This window comes from Hesperophylax consimilis, chromosome 7 (assembly GCF_061612785.1).
Source record: "Hesperophylax consimilis isolate HC1 chromosome 7, BYU_Hcon_1.0, whole genome shotgun sequence".
NCBI classification, from domain to species: Eukaryota; Metazoa; Arthropoda; class Insecta; order Trichoptera; family Limnephilidae; genus Hesperophylax; species Hesperophylax consimilis.
Genome location: NC_142842.1, coordinates 1,802,045 through 1,825,304, shown reverse-complemented (window position 1 = coordinate 1,825,304; position 23,260 = coordinate 1,802,045). Strand labels below are relative to the sequence as shown.

At 36.9% G+C, this 23,260-nt stretch overlaps 1 protein-coding gene across 2 annotated transcripts; it reads right to left on the bottom strand.

Moving 5' to 3' along the window:
- Nucleotides 1–945: 945 nt before the first annotated feature.
- Su(z)12 (Polycomb protein Su(z)12) lies at nucleotides 946–23,079 on the bottom strand. 2 transcript variants are annotated; one of them, XM_089633616.1, is made up of 9 exons: nucleotides 22,907–23,079; nucleotides 22,164–22,210; nucleotides 19,483–19,770; nucleotides 12,785–12,980; nucleotides 10,935–11,125; nucleotides 9,748–10,000; nucleotides 8,753–8,958; nucleotides 6,793–7,055; nucleotides 946–3,331 (listed from the first exon to the last, which is right to left on the bottom strand). In XM_089633616.1, exons 1-9 carry the CDS (start codon nucleotides 23,010–23,012, stop codon nucleotides 2,473–2,475), a joined length of 2,409 nt encoding a protein of 802 aa, XP_089489742.1. In that variant the 5' UTR covers nucleotides 23,013–23,079; the 3' UTR covers nucleotides 946–2,472. The 2 variants fall into 2 exon arrangements, with proteins under 2 accessions (XP_089489742.1, XP_089489743.1); XM_089633617.1 differs by having other exon boundaries at nucleotides 9,754–10,000.
- Nucleotides 23,080–23,260: the final 181 nt, after the last annotated feature.

Genomic DNA, 23,260 nt, shown 5'->3' with positions numbered 1-23,260 from the left:
TGTCTAACCAGTTGGGTTGCAAGTGGCCATGTCTCTTACAAGGATGTCACAGCAGTTGTCTTGTGAACACATATCAATGTAAAATTGCCGCATTAAGAGGCACCCAACATCGAAACATCAAACTTTTAAAAACATAGTTAAATAGGGCACAACAGTTACTCCAACTATGTTAAACTTATACATTTCATTTATTGTTGCCATAAATAAAAACCCCTGTCAGATTCTTAAAGCTTTGACATTTTTTTTACTCTTTTGCAATGACATTAAAAAACATGTAGACACGTTATAGTCTCATAAAATTAACATAAACTGTGGGAAATAACTTACGATTCCAGTAAATTCTTAATTCAAATGTTCATTCTTGTATGACAAAGATAGACATTCAAAGAATATGGGTGTATGAACGAAATAGATATATGTAGTCGGGGCGAAACATCACCAGTGCGATTGAGATAACGAGATAAGCTTATTCTCTTACACTAAGATGAATTCGAAACACTGTATGAGATGACATACTACCAGTAAGTTGTCCTTATACTTGTGAGTTACTAACAGTCGGCTAACTCACTTTCTCTAATGGCACTGAAAATTTTCAGAAAACAATTTAAATAATTGTATTATTTATTTATTATAAGTAATTTGTGTGCATTTACAAATGAAATGTTATCCCTTGGCTTTTTCTAACACACACACACGCGGGGGGAATTTGGTACTCATTTATGCAATTTGGTTAGAGACAGCACACAACCTCAAGCGACGCCTGTCAATTTAGTACTAAATCAAAAGTACGGCAATTACCTTATCTTTTGAGTGCTACTTTGAGATCTACACAACGTGTCTATATGCTTCGTAATTTGATTACTTTTTGTAGATAAAGTTTCAATATATACCTTAATAGTGCTTGAATATTTTGTTTTATTTTCTCGAGTCCATTTAGTATTTGTACATATTTTCTATTCATACTTTCAATTAAAAACATTCCACTTATCTGAACTTGTTAAGAGTTTTGAATACAGCTATCGATATATGAACGTGTTAAGAGTCTTAGATCCAAAAAGATAAAAGGCTAGTCTGGAGCAGGTTTTGGCTTGTAGACCTGCAGCCAGCTTTTGCTACAATACTGGCGGCGACTACAGCCATTCAACATAAAACATTTTTCTTTTCATTCTAATATAATAATTTCTTACATCCATTCGACAGCTCAATTGATTTAAACATTTAACTAAAAATTTAGTAAAATTACGTATCTTGAGCCTTTACTTCATCAGTCACTTTTATAGAGATTTAACAAAGTCACACATGCGTAATTTACTGATTTGACTATCCATGGATAAGAGGGCAGAAGATTAAAAGATTTCCCGATGTAGGTCTGAGCGTCCAGCACGGTCAAATCGATAACATAACTTCACTGACAACGATTTTATATCAATTTCCCGAGCGCGGTTGCGCTCGTTATGCATGCGGAAGGCGGAGCCGATATTGACAACGAAATAAATAATAAATCGCCCAATAATGGCAACATTGGCGGGTATTGTCTATGGATCGTCATTCCTAAATGTCAAACTGCTACGTACATATGAATAAATTGACAATGTTGAATTGTAATACACTCACTTCAATATACACTGGCAGTGCGCAGTAATTCTGCATAACCAGCGACATTATTCAAAAAGTTATGTACTTTGACAGTTAACCGAAGCTTATCTTGACACTGCGCTAAAATTGGGCAGCTTTTGTCTAACAGCTGTCGGCATATTTTATTTCAATGTTGACCGTCGAAAAGTTAAATAGATGACGAATTTAGTCAATATCGTATTGACATAGGGTTTTATCGATCGACCGTGCCCCTGGACTCAAATTTTGTCTGCGTCAACCAGCCTTCCAATATTGTGAGGAGTAATATTATGCAAGGCTAACTGAGAGACCCAATACATTATTAAGTATATATAAACACACAGTTAACTTAAGTTCTTTTGATTATAAAAGCGCAACTTTAACTGATTGCAGATTTAAAATACCTATAAAAATTCATCTAGATCCTGTCCATAATTTTCAACATTTTAAATAATATAATTTACTGATATCTCCAATCATCCTAATTTCACAATTCTCATTATTTTCATTGCGTTTAAGTTGACCGTCAAAATACAAACATAATACGAACTTGGCCGGGTCAAAACTCATAGATCAATTCCACAGTTTCACATAACAAAAATACATATTTGAGAAAACTGTAAAAACACTTTGTTTCCAAAAAAAAAACAAACATAAAAATAGACTAGCAATAAACACTTAAATTAATATCATATTAAATATCTCACTATTCGAGTCAGTGAAAGAAATAATGTAGCGAAGAGATAATTTACATTGATTTCCGGAAAATGGATCTTCGGCAGTTGTTCACTATGATTAACAATCAATCCTAGGATTATTATGATTATCTTAGCTCTTAACTTTAAGTTGAGGCACATGTCAAGTGGAATTCTTCCTGTCTTGCAAGGACAGACGCTTCCTGTTGTGACCGGGAGCACCGAGGAGATTGGATCCGGCTGATTTTCTCCGTAAAGGCATTAGAGGACTGCTGGACGCAGCCGAGGTAGAAGTATTCTTGTTGGAGTTAGCTTGAGGGGTTTGGACGCTTTTTCTTCTCAGTGGAGTTTCTGGTAAAGCACTCGGTGTCGGGAGGGAGTTCTCGGGTTTCTTCTTAGCTTCGCTTCCAGTGGGGGTGTGTTGTATATAAACCGACGGAGCCATTCTGTTGGATCCTTGTAGCGTTGATGTCTTGCGGCGGACTGCGGGGGATGATTCTCCGTTGAAGCCGCTGAAAGAGAGGGGTTTGGTCAGAGCTTGCACTGATTTGGGATCCACTATCGACGGCTGTTGGTGCATCCCGACAGATTTCCAATGATCCCTTTGCAATAGGATATTGTTCCTAATCTTGTGTTTGATTTCATTGCTTTCGGCGAGTATTTGGTTGAGCATCTGGATGGTTTGGTAAACGACGTGCGGTGTGATCAGTCCGAAATCATGTAAGGAACTCATGTGAAGGACGAAATTTCTGTACAGATTCTTCTCTAGTAACTCTTTTCCCCTGAATTGTAGGAACATTTGGCAGGCAATGGGGATTTGGCAGTCGCCAACGAAGTTGTATTTCATGACATGGAGGTTCCACATCTTCATGAGCTCCTTCTCTCCCTCGTTGACGTCTGTGAATTCATCTATCATCATCATTGTCTTCTGCTGCAGCCACAGCGGATCAGTCTCTCCCTCGGAATCCACCTCCAGCTCCTTGGGGAATACTGGCAGGCAGGTGATGGTGTGGTGATACAGTCTGGAAGATAAATTCATCAATTTAACAATGTACATACTAGAGTAACTTAAGAGGAACGGCTGCGCGGACCTTTCCATACAAATTTAAATTTGAATTTAAAATACCAAATTAAACTGATAATCTTTTTTTTAATCAAATGGTGTGGCATGTAGAAAGTACGGATTTTTTTTTATAGTGAATACCTCACAAGAGTCCCAACTGCTCCCGTCTGGAGCCAGTGAGACTATGGCATCCCCAATTGGGGGATGTTGTGAGGCTGAAGGTAAGTGGGGAAGGGAAAGAGGAAGGGGTGGAAGTACCTGGCTATTCAGATCTAGTCACTAAACACGGCTAAAGCCATTTGGAGCAACGTTTCAATTCTGAATGGTGGTCTTACACCAGGGCGATACTGGTAGTATCTTCCACTCTGGAACGTGCCGCAAATATACTATATATTATTTTAATTAATTAATTGTGAAATAACACAAATTAATCAAATAAAATTTATTTGCGCACGCCGGGTTCGAACCCGCGACCTTCGGAATGGCAGTCCAATGCGTTACCACTGGACTATGCCGGCCGGCCGGATGTGAGCCTGATTTTCGATTTTTGCTTTAAATTATAAAATATAGCCCAGAAAAATGACGATTTTATCATGATTTTTGCAGTCAACTTTGATAATTTTTTGTGATTAAATTGAAGCCACTTTTGAAAAAAATCTTATGCATCCTGTCTCAAGAATATGATTTATTAAAAAAAAATTTTTTTGATCAAAAGAATTGTGTTAACATAAAAAACCAAATTTAGTCTGATGAAAAATTTAATTGAATATTACATTCAATTTTGCCGTTGTCTCATTCGCACTAAGCGGGCATGAGGTAAGCCGTCGCGGGCAGGGGGGATGGTCGCTAGCCGGCCAAACAAATACTTTCATTTACGTTTTTGCGTGTCCGGTGTCTAGCGTAGGTAAGCCGCGGGCCGGGGGCAGGGGGTCGGGAACAGAATCGCCCGACAAATAAATGCATGCATGTATGTATGTATAACTATGTCAATCGTAATACATCAACACCAACAGTGTACATGGTGTTCCTGTGTGTGTGTGTTTCTAGTTGACATTCTACATTCGCAGTTATTATTCATCTCGAGTGAATACTACGAAATTGTTACACTCGTTTATGGATAATAATAATAATGGATAATTAGTTTAAACTCAATATCCAGTTTTTAACTAAAACACCCCTACATAATTTATCTTATTCAACATGGGTAAGTAATGCTTATTTGAACACTTTAAACATTGATAAATAATTAATGATATTATGAATTAATCAAACGTTTATTAGGGTACATACGTTATTGATTGTTATAAATTGTTAATTATGTTTTAGGTCGAAAGTGGATACATGGTAAGCCACCCAGCATTCACCGGAAAAAGAGGAGGTGCAATTTTAAAAAGTCAGAAAGAACACAGGATAGGTGATATAAAATGCATTACTATACAAAAAAAATTAAATTATACCTGATTGTATTTATTTTTTTACAGTAGAAATATAATATTATTTTTTACTTTCAGTTCCTCCGTCAACGATGTTGAAGATAGGCAGGTTATTACTATAATACTATTATTATTTTGCCTGCTACAGCAACATGCATCATCCGATTTCCGTGTCGTATACTTTGTTAGAGAGGGATAGAGTACAATAGACCTTCTTTTGAGATGCATATTTCGGGCCGCGAAAACAGACCTCTTAAGGATATTCTCAAAATATATTTAGAAACTTCACCCCTATAGATGGCATTATTTTCAATATTATCGAATAAGATACTTTTGACACGTTATGCTTTTGAATATTGAGATGAATTATCGCTTGGCGCCCGTACATAAGATATATTAATCTGAATAAATTGTTTTTTTTACCATAAAAGCTCAGGTCTTAGGAACAGCATAAAAACACACAATTTGATCTCAAAACTAACACGTATGTTTGCAAATACATTACCAAACCCAAAGATATTTGCGAAATAGAGTGCATCTCAAAGTTGTAATGGCATAACGCATAAGTTAAAGTGAGACAGACATCGGGAGGATTTTTAATCTCGGTAATTTAAATCAACGCCCGGGGAGATTGAATATTTTTTAATCTTAAACAATATGTTTTCTTGTGTGGAAATTTTCTCCTTCAAAACAATGCACAACCTTTCATAATTTTTTGTTTTCCCTTCACATAAAATGTTCAAGAAGCTGTTAACTGTTTCACCAGTAGCAACACTTGCTGAAAGAAGAATGTCAAAGTTAGTTACCATATTATCAATTTGATATGAAATATCGTACGGAACGTTATTTATGATATGAAACCGTATGAAACGGGATTCATGAATGGAATATTATTCACCAACAAGCTATGTAAGTACATAACAACTGATAATCCATTTCATGCCCTTTCCCAGTTTTTTGCTTGTAGTCAAAAAGTAACATCTATTCGTTTATTTCTATGCGGCGCAAAACTCAATTAAAAAAATAACTAAGTGGTGATAATTGCTAGGTGTAAAAACGATATCTCGTGTGCTCAATCCAGGGTACTCATCACACAATACGTAGTAAATAATATTGTAGGTACCTAACATGAGTTCGCTAATAGGTAATAATAATATTATTATGAGATGATGTATGAATGTGAATCAAATGGTTCCCAAGTGGTTCATCACCCACGCAGTGTGATGGTTAGATTCTTAGAATATAGATATTTATTTAAAAAAAAATTATAAATTAAAATTTTTACGATATATTAACATATCGTAAAAATACGATACGTTAATAAATTGTATTTTTACGAATATCTCAATTTAACGGGTAGGCTGCGACCGAAATCAGCCGAGAAATCTCGATTTAGGCGTAAATATATTGCATTTTTACGAATTTATTTGGAATATCTGAATTTAAAGGGCCAGCCGCGACGGTAATCGGCTGCGAAAATAAAGGAATAATTCGCATTGATACGAATTTACTCCTACGATACTACCCGGATTTTAAGGGGCGGCCATTCATGATCTTGACCGCAATATTAATGCAAGCCAGGAGTACCTACCTAGATAGAAGGGTGCGTGTTTCAACTACCACTGTCACTAATACCAACATAAATGGGATGAAAAACAAGTGATATAACAATGAATTAGGTATTTGCACAAATCTCAGTTTTTGAATTATTTTTCTGCACTAAAATAATATGAGTAGTTTTGGAGGATGACCGGATATCTCATCAAAATGACTATTAAAATAGGTAACTATTAAACATAGTTTTTGTTTCATCACTTTTAATGACTCTACATATATCACTTTTTAAAGGTGTGTTGAATTTTCATTTTGATGAAATATCATGGAACCGTTTTGGAGTGGGGATGCAAACAGATTGTATGAGAATTGTCGCTTCCATTTCACCTTAAGGGAAAGACTATTATCTTCTATTTGATGAAAGGGTCCCCACCTGTTATGCCCCGTGATGTATGGCCGCTGTCCATCGGGCATCATCTCGGCGTCGTCGGCCTGATGAAGGAACTCGGACAGGCTTGTGACCTGCGGGCGCGGCACCCGGCGGCCGCGTGCCACTAGCACCTGCGTGAGGGGCGCCCGCCGGCCGGGCCCGGTGCGCCCTGCGATGCCCGCGCACGCATTGTGCGGCGCCCCAGCGTATGAACCGTCATAGGACTCGTTAATAGATACGTCAATTCGCGCGCCATTCGGGATAGGCTGAAAGGAAGATGAGAATTAGTATGTAAAAGAAAAAAAAATTACATTGAAAATTTTGTGAGCTTAGTGACAGTATTTTGGCGATGATCTTAGCAGCACATACCGGAACAATAGAAGAGTCACGAAGAGCTGCCAGACAGTTTCTAACAGACAAAATGGTGGGTCGTTCCAATGAATGTATGTAGACCTAGTGTGTTGAATGCTTTATTCCCAAACTTGGAATATATCATGAAAGGGTTCATGCCTGATGCAGCAGACTTGGCTGACCTGACCATGTGTTGCCTCTCAGTAAGATTGTCCCTCATGCAGAGGAGTAATCAAGTATGATAGTGCCAGCCTGTTCAGTAACTTCAGTGACAACACAATTAGACAAATTTAAACATTAAAATTGGAACTCTTTCTGTGACTCGTGGCCAGTGTCCATATACAGTAGAACCCCGTTAATTCGAACCCCGATAATTCGAAAAAACGCGTAATTCGAAATTTTCGCCAAAAAAATTTCCGCAGAAAAATTTTTTCATACAAAATTTTTTTTAATTCGAAATTCGTTAATTCGTAATTCGAAATTTATTTTTGTCCGCGCACGAAAATTTGTTCATGTAATTCGAAAAAATTTGATTTTGCGAAAATAAATCATAATATTTCGTAAATCTGAATCTAATAGTCAGCCGTGGCGGTAAAACGCAGAAAAATGTATTTTTACGTGGTTATACATCGTCCTAATTAGTATTATTATTTTGTAAATCTGAATCGATTTACACTGGAATGTACTTTTTCAAATTTATTTCGAATATTCGAGTTTGAAGGGCCGAGAAAATACGTTTTACGCGGATATATGTCGTAGTTTTACGAGTTTACACCAAATATCTGAATTTAAAGGGTCGGCCGCGACGAAACTCGGCCACGAAATTTCGATTTACGCGTAAATGTATCATATATTTACGAATTTATTTCGAATATTTGAATTTAAGTGGCCCGCTGCGACGGAAATCGGCCGCGAAATCTCGATTTACGCGTAAATATATCGTATTTTTACGAATTTATTGCGAATTTCTGAATTTAAAGGGCCCGCCGCTACGGTAATCGGCCGCGAAAATAAAGAAATAATAGGTATTAATACGAATTTAGAACTAAAATACCATCCGGATTTGAAGAGGCTGTCGAGAAAATCGATTTTTGGCGTTTTTTTTTTCATAAAATTTCGAATTACGTGGGAATTCGTTAATTCGAAATTTGATTTTTGATGTCCCTTGGATTTCGAATTAACGAGGTTTTACTGTAGTATAAGAGAAACCATCCATTGGCGAACAACTACTCTGCCATAGGTCACCCCAAATGGTTTTCTACGTTTAGTGACTTAGCAGGGTTGCTAGGGTTCACGGGGTGCGTTTCGTCCAGGTCTTGGCGACGAATGCGTCTGCCCACCAGCTGCACAGCGGGCCGGATCAGGAGAGACCCTTTGACCTCTCCAGCCGGATTCTCTCAAACCATCACCTAGCACCGCAGTGAAGATTCCTTCTTTTCCTTACAAAGACCCTCCACACAGTATCCTCAAAGATGACATGCCCTGAGGGAAAATATTTTCCTTAGTGCCTCCTGTGTGGAGTTAATGTAAAAAAAGTTTAATTTGACAGTAAGTTAACCTCAGTGGCAGCACCATTATACAGATGCAGTGTAGTCAATTACGTAACACTCACAAAGTAGGTGAAGGAAAAGCGCGAGTGGCACAGCTTGAGGTGCTTGAGCAGCGCGTACAGACGGCCGCAGTCCAACGAGCACCACGGGCAGTGCAGGTCCTCACACGCTTCCGTCTGCTGGCGCGAGTTATTATTGTAGAGAAATTGGTAAATGATCTGGAGGCTGCCCCCGGCCGGAGCGCTATCTGAGGCACAATGTCCGTTAGCTGGAAGACAAATAAAGAAGTTACAGACACGTATTGGGTAGAGCATAATGTTATGTTAACCCTCTGCCATAATCTCTTAACAATCTGTCACCCAAAAACTGAGCAAGTGTACAATTAGCGAAAGCCGCAGATTACAAGTGCGTACATACAAAATATGCTAATAATTAAAACAGACATTTCATGTATACAAACACCGCTATTGATCTTTTGTAGAATTTCAAGTTTTTGATTTAAAGTTAAGGTGTTTATGCTTGCGAGAAGACTCTATTTTGTAAACTTATTCTAACAAAAAACGTTGAGAACAAAACAAACAGAAACGCTTAATGAACCCTAATGACTGGTAAAATGATCAGCTTTAGCAAGCTAGACGGCGGTATTCTGATTTGTGACAAAGCTTGGCGCTCGAGTCTAATGTTCAAATGCTTTGATGAATTAATAGAGTGAAGATATGTTACTAAAACAAAGCTTGTGGTTTCACTGGACTAGGTCTAGTGGACATACTTTGCCGCCCGTCCACATATGTATTCTTGAATGGCTATCCTTTTCATAAGCGTTGCTACATTTTTTGTTCGTTTAGGATGAATATAACAAGTCTTGTATTTTTATAATGTCATTGGATAGATGTCGTAATTTTTTAAGATTACATACTAATATTCGGTAGGTAAATTTCTTATTTGAAAGGCAAGATATTAAATATATTAATTATAATAACCTGTGATTTTTCACGGGTCTTCGGTCTTTTGATGATCAAAACATAGATACATACACAGGATTATAAATAATACTCACTCTTACCAAGACTCGCTTCATTCTTAGTGAGTATATTGTTGATTCTGATAAAGTTTGAGGCGGGCTTGTTATTCTCCTTGTTTGAGATAGATTCAGTCTTGGTTTCGGGGTTTTCCGTGTCCTCGAAGCCGTGCGGCTTGGGTCTGGTCACCAACCCCGTGGTCGGCTCCTGGCTCCAGCTCAGCTTCAGCTTCAAGGTTGGCTTTAATTTAAATACGTCAAAGGGGTTGGCGTCGGAGGCAAAGTCCATTTCCTGAAAGAACAACAAAGTCACTTTTTGATGATTATAGCAAATTCACAATAAAAGCAAACATTGACGAAGACCATATAAACAATTCTATATTATGCAAGAACAACTGCATAGATTTTTACTACATTGACAAATGACTATGGGAAACAAACATTTCTGGAAACTTCAGCATGGAGACAACTGACAATACTGCAATTCTATTTTTATTACTTTATGTGATACAGCACAAGACTCCCAACTGCTCCCAACCGTTCGGAGCCAGTGAGACTATGGCATCCCCAATGTATGTTGTGAGGCTGAAGGTAGAAGGGGAGGGGAAGGAGATGGAGGAGAGGAAGGTGGGAAAGAACCTGGCTAGTCACCAAACATAGCAAAAACCATTTTAAGCAATTTTAATTTCAATTCTGAATGGTGGACCAGGGCGATACAAAGAATATTTTCCACTCTGGAACGTGCCGCAAATACATTATTTTAAATTAGAGTAATTTCTGAAATAACATGATTTGATCCCGCAACCTCCAGCTTGCTAATCCTTACTCCTCGAACATGGAGGCCGTCAATGGTATTATTATGAAAATTGCATCTGCCCACTCGATGGTAGAAATACTAAGGACGGGTTGTTTCGGAGAATCTGAACAATTCATCAAATTTCAACGTTCATTTTCAAGTTCTGTGAAAGATTTTTTCAAGTTCTGTTTTTATTTCAGTTTTGTCAAGTAACTAGCCTACAATGATATAAAAACAAAACGTGAATAAGTCTTTCACAGAACCCGAAAATGAACGTTGAAATTTGATGAATTGTTCAAATTCTCCGAAACAACCCGTCCTAAGACTCCCTCAATTACGCAGTTCCCAAATAAAAATCCCCATGATCAAGACTTTGTTGTTACCTACCTACCATTAGGAAACTATATTGGACGTGTAAATTGGTCGTTACCTCTCCGAGTGTCTCCCAATGCGTGGGCAGCCCTTTGTGAGGGGACCTGGCGGGCGGGGCGGCATCCCGCAGCACCAGGTCGTACTCTCCGCTGCGAAGAAGGCACCGGTTATGCTTGTCGTACACCACCAGCTCCGAGCCCAGCACGCGGCTGCTGGTCTCTGTGGTTTTGGGGCGCTTGTGGGCTGGCTCTGAAGAAGACAGGCTTTATAAATAGCATGTACAAACAATTTTAAGTGATCATTTATTTAGCCAGAATTCATTTCTTGTCAGGAAAAACACACAAGTAGGAAACTGAATAATTTTAGATTGTATAATACAAAAATTAGTATGATGAGTGATGGAGCTTGTGCGAATTGCATTTGAAAGAGGTAATCGAGGCTCTTCTTCCACAGGAATAAGCAAGTATCTGATAATAGTATCTATGTAAGTATCTTGACGACTACCGCCATACATCTGTGCGGAGGTTCGTACAAAGGTACACGTTGCCAACAATTTGTAAGATCGTGGGTGACACAGGTCTCCCGTGACCATCCAGCTAAAATTGTTACCACTCACGTTGTCGAGACATTAATCGTGGCGGAGCAGTTAACAAATATGATAGTCTCATCACAACTTATGTCGGACAGCTATGATTGTGAGGTTATGAAAGCTAGTTTGATGTTCCGAGAGGTGGTGGCGACGCGGATCTCGTGATTTCAGTAGCGCTTTGTACAGACTATGCATGACAAGTTGTTTGTGATGTGAATACCCATCATTAGTATTGGATACATGCGTATTCCTATGAAACATTGCACCATTGCACAACGCTTTTCGTTTATAATAAAAACAAGTTAGAGAATAAAAATATTTTCAGGTTATTCATAACCCAGGAACTTTTCTTTCTTTTTTAAAAAAATATACAAAATTAAAAGTGAAGTTTAACATGAGTGAGAGTTTAACATGCAAAATCAGGAAAAGATAATGTTACATACAAATACACAAAATTCGCAGAAAGTTAAGCCTGATGATACATAAGCTACAACTGTTATTCAAAACCACAGACATAGGAATTAATAGACGAGAAGATAATGGCGAGGGGTAAAATCAACTGTTGAAGAAAGAAGGGAGTGAAGCTGACTGTGATTCGTCAATAAATCAATCTGACAGTAAATAGGCATCTCGCATTATAATATCACCATTTACTTCTTAAAAGTAAAATCTGCTTTTGAATGAATAGACATTTTTACATGGGAGCGCAAATTACTCGCCAATGAACAAATTTGCGAAGTCCAAATTCGGCAAAAAAATTCGGTTCTATTTTCAGAGTCGAATATTTCGTTTAAGTATTTAGTTAAGACACTTTTATAAATGTTCATAATTTACTTCCCAGCAACCAACCAGCTTTGTGTTTCGCGTCCAGACGTTTCTCGATGTGATAGTATATGTTTCTAAAACTGATCTATATTATACGATGTGAATATGCTTAAAATAAAGTAAAATAATGCTTATATATGGAATGTAATACGACAATTGGGTTTATTCTCTTTTTCACATCTATTTTTACAAGTTTTCATAGTACAAGTCAACATTTTGCCGTGTTATTTCGTAAAATGAACCGATGATGCCTCGACCATAGTTCGCACAAGAATGATGACGTCACGTTTTCAAATTTCACTTGAGGCCATACGCGAGCACAGCCGGCTCCAATGGAACCGGTATGGGGAGTGGGGATAATACGCTTTTAATCACTTAGGGCAGGTCTACTAATATTCATATGTCTATGTTCAAAACGTATTTGGAAGATGGCTGACAGGATATACGTAACTGTAGTTGGACGAGTTGGACACTAAGTAGATATTATCACTTACCATCGTCATCTTCTCCGTTCCTGATCTGGTTGTTATTGCGCAGGTGATGGGAGACGGACACCCGCAGCATAAGCACATAGGACTTGACCTCGGGGCCGTGCGAGGGGGAGAAGGCCTCGCTGGAGATGGAGAGGGCGGAGGCCATGGCTGGGGGCTCCGTGGGGGAGGGGTTCAGTGGCACGGAGCAGCAGCCAACCTAGAGAAACAACATCACCTTATTCAAAATGTTGTACATTTGGGAAAACCAATCACATTCAACAACAACAATCATCACAAGTCTGACGTTTGTCATTTCGCTCCCTATTAATCTTATATTTTCTTCTAAAAACATCGACCCTTATCCTAAAATTTTAATACCAGCTGATAATATTCATAGAAGTGCATTAAAATACGAAAGTGAGTGTTTGTCTGGAGTGTAAAAAGTGCTAAATCTAGAGTTTTAGTTATTCTTCAAAAATCATCAAGCTACCCACAGTATTGTAATCTATTGCAGCCGCAAGCCAAACATAAGATGGATACAACATGCAAATATTGCGTTAAGCAGCTGAAACTGGCTGAGTGTATAAAGTGTTCAACCTGCAAATGCACCATCCATTTCGAATGCGCTGATATTTCGGCAAGTGTTTTTAAACGCATGTCGCAAGGTAAAAAGGATGCGTGGAAGTGCAATAATTGTATCCAAACCCTGGACAATTTAGATACCCAATCCTGCTCCTCAGATCAAAGCAACATACTCCTAACTGTTGAGATCAGAAAAATGGCACTACAAATAGAAAAAATGAGCAGTAAAATGGCGGAATTCGAAAAAGTCATCATTTATAATAATAATGTAATGGAAGATTTTTCAAGTAATATGAAATCTATAAACGAAAAATTAGCTAAAATTGATAAGCTAGAAATGGAGGTCTCAGAATTAAAACAAACAGTTTTTTTTTTTTTTTTTTACAGTATTACCGCACAAGAGTCCCAACTGCTCCCGTCTGGAGCCAGTGAGACTATGGCATCCCCAATTGGGGTATGTTGTGAGGCTGAGGGTATTGGGGAGGGGAGGGAGATGGGGAAGAGGAAGGTGGGGAAGTACCTGGCTATTCAGATCTGGTCACCAAACACGGCTAAAGCCATTTCAAGCAACGTTTCAATTCTGAATGGTGGTCTTACACCAGGGCGATACTGAGAGTATCTTCCACTCTGGAAAGTGCCGCAAATATACTATATATTATTTTAAATGAATTAATTGTGAAATAACACAAATTAATCAAATAAAATTTATTTGCGCACGCCGGGTTCGAACCCGCGACCTTCGGATCTGTAGTCGAAAGCGTATACCACTAGACCACGCCGGCCGTCAAAGTAAAAGTTTACATGTTAGAGAGGGGAAACGACGAAAGGGACCAGGAACTTCTATCCAACAATATAGAAATACATGGAATGCCTGAGACCACCAACGAGAATCTACCTACCATGATGTCGAATATCGCGACAGTCATTGGATGCCCTCTCCATCAAAGCGACATTGAATACGTTAGCAGAATCAGTAAGCGCCATCGTACACAAGCCACGACAGATGGACGTCCGGGTAACATAATCGCCAAATTCACCTCCCGCAAGAAGAAGGATGAATTTATCGCAGCCATCAAGAAAAGAAAAGGAATCACTACCAAGGCCATCGGGATGGTTGGAGCTGACCAGAGGATCTTCGTCAACGACCATCTCACGCGGAAGAATAAATCTACATTGAGGTGCGCTAAAGCCTTTAAAAACGAAAACAACTATCAGTTTTTATGGATAAGAAGTGCAAAAATCTTCCTACGGAAAAACGAAACATCACCACCCATACACGTCTCATGCGAATTACAGCTAAAAAACCTTATCTAACTACCATTGCAATGTTAAACCACCTATCCTCTCATAACTACTATTTTTTTCGTATTTTTTTTCATAATTTTTTCAACATCACCCTTTTTACATTAACCCCACATGCTAATAATTACACTAACTGCTCACTACTACATTCTATAATATACTCACTCACTTTAATTGATAATAATAGTATGTTGTGCTTTGCTAAGCCCAGTGGACTCATGACTAATAACATAACTCTAGAATATAATATTCTTAAAATATATTGTACAGAAACCGAACATAATAATGTAATTACCGAAAATTCTCAATGCATGATTCATTAATAATTTTTTATCAAAATTCAAGAGGTTTGCGCTCGAAAACACTGGAATTTCATCAAAATATACTGCTCAATAATTATGACTTGATCTTCATTACCGAAAGTTGGTTGGTTGATAGTATCCGAGATGAGGAATTATTCGATAATCGCTATTCTGTTTACAGAAATGATAGGGATATACACCGCACTAGCAAATCAACTGGCGGAGGCGTACTCATAGGAATTAAAAAAGAATTTTTTGTTACCCCTCGCTCTTGGAAATCAGACGCTGAGGATATCTGGATAACTGTCAATACATCAAAATCGAATCGTCATTGTTATAATATTCATATGTGCTGCGTGTATTTACCTAGCGTCGGTCCAAAATTAACATCATCAGAAAGATTAGCATTATTTACTAGTCATACCAATACTATTTCTGACTTAACAATCCGTTTTCCCAATGACAAGTTTTTAATCATTGGCGACTATAACATGCCCAATATCGAATGGAATAATCAACAAATGCCAAGTAATAGAGATCAATGCGCACTCGCGTTACTTAACTGCTTATCTTTTGCAAATTTAACCCAATTTAACCATTTACCTAACAAATACGGTCGAATTTTGGACCTCGTCTTCTGTAACACTTCAGTTAATGTGTCGCTTGCCGACCACCCATTAGTTAAAGAAGATGCTCATCATAAATCATTGATTGTAGAACTAGAATTTCCATCCACTATTGCAACCCTCTCAACTCCTCGAACAATAAAATTATTCCATAAAGCAGATTATGCAGAGATCAATGAGAGACTGAAAGAAACCGACTGGTCAACCGTTATAAATGCACTGGATGTAAATACAGCGTTAAATTCGTTTTATGTTATAATTGAACAGATTATCGAAGCGTTTATTCCTAAGAAAGTTGTGAAATCTGGAAAATACCCACTATGGTACACGGCAGCCTTAATAAAAATAACAAACGAAAAATTAAAATTCTTTAGAAAATGGAAGCGCCATCGGAACCCCCTTGATTATCTCTCATTTTCATTGCTTCGCAAAAGGCAAAAAACAGTCGCTTCAGCAGCTTACAAAACCTACATTTCTACAATAGAATCCGGTATACAGCACAATGTTAAAAAAATTTGGTCCTACGTCAATTCTCAAAGAAAATCTCTTGCCATCCCTGATCATATGATTTACGGTGAAAAAACTGCTAATGACAGTAGAGGAGTAGCCAACTTATTTTCTGAGTATTTTGGATCTGTATTTTCGAATGCTCAACCTGCACATACAAGCAATGCCAGTCTTTGCTCTAATTCAAATAGCATAATCAACTCAATCGAGATCAATGAAGACATCACATTCAAATACCTTAAGTCCATTGATATCAAAAAGGGACCAGGGGATGATCAACTTCCAGGGATCTTCATAAATTATTGTAGTAAACAATTGACACCCCCCATTTTTGTTATTTTCAAACTATCGCTATCCGAAGGAACATTTCCCGACAAATGGAAAACAGCCCTGATTACCCCAATATATAAAAATGGCAGTAAAAATGATGTCTCGAACTATCGACCTATATCCAAATTACCGATACTAAGTAAAGTATTGGAAAAAATTGTTTACGATCAATTATATTCTACTATCTCACCCTCACTCTTAAATAATCAACACGGCTTCATGAAAAATCGCTCAACAACTTCAAATCTTGCATTTTTTACAAATTTTCTTCATGCTCAAATGGATATGCGATGCCAGGTAGATGCCATTTATACGGATTATTCTAAAGCATTTGACCGTGTTAATCATTATATTCTTTTACAAAAGTTATTAGGTCTAGGAATTCACGGTGACCTCTATAGATGGATCGCATCATACGTCAATAATCGGCACCAAATCACGGTTGTCAATGGTTTTGCATCTTGCTTAACGGAAATCATCTCAGGTGTGCCCCAGGGATCGCATCTTGGACCACTCTTATTTAATATTTATATAAATGACATTTCCGTATGCTTTAAAAATAGTTACTTTGTTTTATACGCGGACGACATGAAAATTTATAAAGCTATACGTTGTTTATCCGATTGTATGGAATTGCAAAGCGATCTTGATAATTTGTGCGTATATTGTGAATCAAATTTATTGTCCTTAAACATATCTAAGTGTCACTCGATTACATTTACTAGAAATAAAAACAAAATCATCTATCCATACAACTTGAATAACAAACCTTTACAACCTATGTCTACGTGTAAAGATCTAGGTGTTTACTTAGATAGCAAATTAATTTTTGACAAGCACATTGAACACATTATTTCTAAATCCTACAGAATGCTAGGTTTCTTATTAAGAATATGCAAAGTTTTCAAAAGTGCTAAGACTCTGAAAATTTTGTTTTGTTCATTGGTCAGAAGTCCACTGGAGTATGCTTCCACAATATGGAATCCTCAATATAAGGTATACATAGACTTAGTAGAAAGTATACAGAATAAATTTTCGAAACATTTACTCAAGAAATACAACAATACTACAAATAATATGTTAACTTTACAAAAAAGACGCACATTGTCAGACCTGTTGTTTCTACATAATCTGCTAAATAATAAAATAGATAGTCCCGAATTACTATCCGTCATTGGTTTAAATGTTCCAACGAGGCGTACCAGGCACACTACACTATTTCATATTGAAGCCAACAATACCAATGCAGCAAACAACTCAGTAATTACTCGCGCAATCACAACATACACCCATTACGAAAAATTACTACATTTAGACATCTTTCATGATTCCTTTCTAACATACAAAACTAACTTATTAAATTTCTTAGCATGACAAATTTCAAAAATATTTTCACATCATTTTTCAAAACTCCTATGTATTAACAGTCAATTACAATTCGTGAGCTTATTATAATTCTTATTTTCAATTCATTTATTATTATCTATCCACACACTTCCTTCCTTTTATAACAATCTCAGGCGAAATTACGTAATGACATTTTATGGACATACGTAATAGGTACTACAACTATGTAATAACTAAAAGATTTCTAACTGTATCTTATTGTACTGTGTATGTCTTAACAAATAAATAAATAAAAATAAATAAATAAATAAATGAAGGGCGCATGGCAAAAACAGGCTCAACGACAAAATATTGTAAATTTGGGAAAATCAAATCAATCCCGTATGAAGGGTACATGGCAAAAACGGGCACATGAAAAATGATAATTTGGAAGGAGAGCAAAAAATAGAATAAAATCATTATTGATTGGAAAATGGGTTTAATATTAAGTAAAAGAATGTATATACATATAATTTTATTTTATTATTACTAATTAATTGTTTAATATAATGGGAAAATAATAAAATGGGGAAACAAAAATAAATCTTACTATTTAAAAAAAAATCAAACCTAGTACTTTCTTGAAAGTGAAAAAACAAGCTAATTTGCTGTAATCGTCCCATTTTAAAAGTTTTTGTTTACTTGGTGTCTTATTTATACAATTTATATAGAGATGTGTAATGCTTCTTGGTGTGCAGCTTAAAGTCTACAATATTTTGCAAGTGCTTTAATATCTATATGCTCTTCTTGGGAAGTAAATCTTCGTATGACATCTCAAGTAACATACATTTTCCAGGAAAAGAATGATAAAATTATTATGATTTATTGAAACAATTTTAAACTTTTTACACTTATTCCTTTTTTGCTGTTACTGGTTTCAGCTTATTATAGCCATCATCAGACTGCTCTGGCCACCAGCATGTTACTGGATTATAGTTGAGGCATCATCCACTTGCACTCTGTATATTCTCATACTCCTAACTTGTCAAAAACATCTAAACGTCCCTTTTGTAATCCTAATCAATCAGTTGGCATTCTTTTAAAAGGCAGAAAATTAATCCTAAATGTGCTAATATGTTGCAGAATACCGAACATGTATTCAAGGAATGCCATCGAGCCTCATCGAGGAATTGATGAGGTCCTTACGCTTGACATGACGCCTGGCTCAGAAATTTGAACTCTTACAGACCGCGTTTATATTTGAAAATATATTGATTTCGGATTTTGTCCACACTATCAGAGCAAATAAAAAATGGCAATTTTCTATATTGGATTTTAGGTTCTAGTTCACGCGGAATCGAATTTTTTAATTTTTAAAGGTTATTTTTTTATTTAACAATTTTTTTTTAAATGTCGAAGGTATTTTTATGTCATTTTTTTAAATTTTATAATATGATATATTTTTGGTACAGAGTGGACGATTTGTCATTTTATGAATCACGCCCTCTGAGACTAATGTTCTTTTAACTCAAAGTAGTAAAAACTTCTAAACTATTAAAAAAAAAACAAAAATTTTCAAAGCATTCTGAGAATTATTATCAAGCATCAAATATGTTCTGCCACTGCCTGTTTTAATTCAGGTCTGAAAGGGTTAATGTCCATCTACGACATCCATCATACGATAGAAGAATCCTTGAATCCAGTATGAAATTTTAATAGGCTGAAATATGGATAATAATCTTACCGAAACCTCCACAACAGCCGAGGAGCTGTCCTTCCTCTTCTTGTGGCACAGCTTGAGCAGCAGAGCCTCGGCCTTGACGGAGTAGTCGTGGCTGTCGCAGAGGTTCTTGTCATGGAAGCCGAGGAAGGTGAGGGTCATGTAGTCGCCCATGCAGTGAGGCTGGGCCTCGGAGCGGGTGCGCGCCAGCACGCGCTCCAGCACCGAGTCCACCTTGAAGCCGGCGCGGGATGCATGACTTCTCGACATGCGGGACCGCATGAACGATAGGTTGCGGTTTAGAAAGATTGGCTGAAACAAATTAATACATTCATTATTTTATGTGGAACTAGTTAATTAGGGTTGGAAGAAACCCAGGTTTTTTAAAAATGATTTGCCCAGTGGGATTAAGTAGGTTTTTTTTAGAGTTTTAATTTGTGGCGTTGGGTGGAATAATCCAGATTGTCTCGCTGATAGTAAACAACTCGACCTACCTATGTACTTGCGAGTTACTACCGAGAACTAATTGTAAACAACGCGACCTACCTACGACAATACGTTGCGAGTTGGTCTGGCACATTACGCCAACTCGCTGGAAGGTTCTACCTTATCGCCTATGCGTAAAAGCAGCGCCACCAAAAGTTCCAGTAGGACCCAGACTGAGCGAGTGTCTCCGTTTTACTTGCGATCTCGCCTACCTACTGTCGCCGTCGGCTGTACTGTATAAATAAGCCCGACGCAGCGAGCAGTCCCATTGTAGCATAAAATACTCAACCACTATTGAATACTACCAAATGATGAGATCATTCTCAAATAATATCTCTAAAGCTGCCGCGTGTGGACCGCCATTGACAAGCCATGAGGTGACAACATCGGGGATTGCAAAGTATGTAAGAATAAAAAGGGGTAAAAGGATTCCAAAATTATGTTTATTCCTACAACTTTTAGAAACATGAGAACTCCAAACATTACTATAATATCTCAGGGGTGTGCGTCATCCGAAGGATTGAACGCAACGGTGGAATTTATAATTACATTGAAAGTTGACAATAAGGTGGTGACATAAATTAACTGACCTGATTAATCGTGTAAGGGCGCCAAACAACACAATTAGCGTTGTTAAATTTATAAATTAGAGCGAAGGATGACCAAGGTAGAATAACTATCTAATGGCGTCATTGCTGCTCGTAAAATTTGTCGACCCGCGTGCTGGCTCGAGTCTTCCCGTAGACACAACGTCCCAAATCCGCAGCCCATAGAATACTCATATTTTACATTTAGCACCCAACATTTTTCGCTACAACCTACTTAATTCTATGCAAAGTCCGCCTTATTACAATCCATTGTTAACAGACTGATCTCCAATGCAGACGCAATGTGGGCATGCTGAGTCTATTCTACGGGTATTTTAATGGAACGTGTTCTAAGGAGCTAGCAGCATTGATCCACAGTGCACCGGTTCTAAATTTTCGCCTTTCACCAGCTTATTCGATTTCCATAATAACCGACTAGTTTTTTGTAAAATGTACGGTCTTACCAGATAATGTGTTTATATATTTATAAAAATAGTATATAATCTACCTTAATTTCCCCAGAAAAGATGGTTATATTCAGAGAAACGATTTTGAAAAGTATCCTTGCGCTGGCAAACACAATGTTAACCCCTGTTATGCGGCTGGCTACATTTGCAGTCCACTGTCACTGCAGTACACTGTCATTGCAGTGTGTGGAGCTAGGTTTTACAAGTTTTTAACATATTTCATTACTGTCCATGAGAATATGCAAAGTAAAACAGTACATATCCCTACAATGCATTGTGCAATTAATACACATGATAACAATTTAAGGTAACCCCGAGACTCCACTATGATTTATTATAAACGAGCTTTCTCCCCGGGTCATTTCCATTATCAGGAAATAACAGTAACCACCCCAATGAAAATCTTGGAAGGTTCTTTAATGGTTTTTATATTTCAACTTAAAATTGATAGTAAATTATGTATTAAAAACTTACTTTATATTAATGTTTTTTATGCTATCTGTAGTTTAAAACTGTTTTTTCTTTATCATTATAAAAATATTATGATACATGCTTAAATGCACCTTTATACCTACCACGTATTACATTTTTGAAAAGAATTTATAAACATTTAAAAAAAACTGTACGCACTAAATCATGTAAACTGTAAAAGTATGTAAAAACGAATAAGGGCTTTGATGATTAATAAAATAAAATAAATAAATAATATAGTAGAAGTGTAAAAAATATTATTTTGAATATTATATTTAGATTATAGATATTTACTAACTTTCACCCGTCCTCTAGGAGTTAAACTTTACCCGTCCTCCAGGGGTTAAACAGTATCATATGTTTTTCTAGTTAGATTGTAGAGACAAAACAACGGTCCTCTATTATAAGCCAATTTTGACACTGCAGACTGCTTGCAGAGATTTAAATAATTTTGACGTCAGACAGTCATCCTTCATTGAAAAATTTTATCTGATAATATGGGTGCTGCCAGTCTGAGATAGTTGTGAAATAGGTTTGATAGGCATTACAAAACAAAATTTCAGAACTTGCAACAAGAAATTTTGATGAATATAGGTATGTCTCCTGGTGTGGGTAACAAACCTTGGGATGCTCTGTTCGCTTTCACACGGATATTTAACATTTTTAGTAAAAAACCATTCTGTCATGAACTCACCTTTAACATATTGCGGGTGCGTAAGAATCTGTATATTTGTGTGGGCTCTGTAAAAAAGAATAAAATTGGTTACAACATAGCATCATTTTGTATGAGCAAAGTAAAACAGTTTTGGAATAGGTACATAAAAATATCTTCAAAAAATCACCAGCGGTAATAAAATAATAAAGTTATTGTTCAAACAAAAAATAAATTATCTTTTTATTTGACATTTATAGTTTCTCGCATCACTGGATATCATGACAAAAAAATTATGATGTTTTTACATGACATTTGTAGTGATTCGAATCACTGGATTTCATGACAAAAAATATGTATGTTTTTACATGATATTTATAGTGTCTCACATTACTGAATATCGTCATGACCGTTTGCATTTTAAAACCAGACGAACTATTTGTTGTTCTCAATCGCCCACCAATTATACATCATTCTGACATAATATTATCGTGATAAAAATCCTTTCACGATATCTATGTCGAAAGAACGGTAGAATTTGGCGTAAAGGTCAGTATTTTACCTCGAAATCATAAAGCCTTTCGAAGCAGCAAAACAAGGCCAAAGATATTGCAGATTCACAGCCTTTTAACCGAAATCCGACATGTAATCAACATTAAAGACACAAGTCATATCATAACTAAGTTTGAATGTTATTGAATGTGTATTTTGAGTATAATCAACAAAGCATTTTGACGGAAATTCTTTCAAAGCAAGTGAGCGTGCCAACGATAACGAAAACTTACTTTCAAACGCCTGAAGAAACAGTTCATGGTCGGCTTGAAGATGATTTAATTCAATGCGACCATTCTTGGAGGTATCTCCTTCTTTTTCTCGCTTCTTGGGCGGCATTTTGAAGTTATTTATTTAATTAAATACAAATTGACAACGGTGAGCACAGCAAAGGAAGCCGCGAAAACGAAATTTATCTAATTTTGTTTGTCTATGGTGCGTACAACTTTTTCTTTTAAAAATATCATAGACAAGATACAGTTTGCTTATAATTTCAGGTTGAGCTAAAAAATTGATACTGCTCAATAATAATTTTACATTATTACTACCATGACAACGTCCTTAACGCAACACACGCGTTTTGTAGA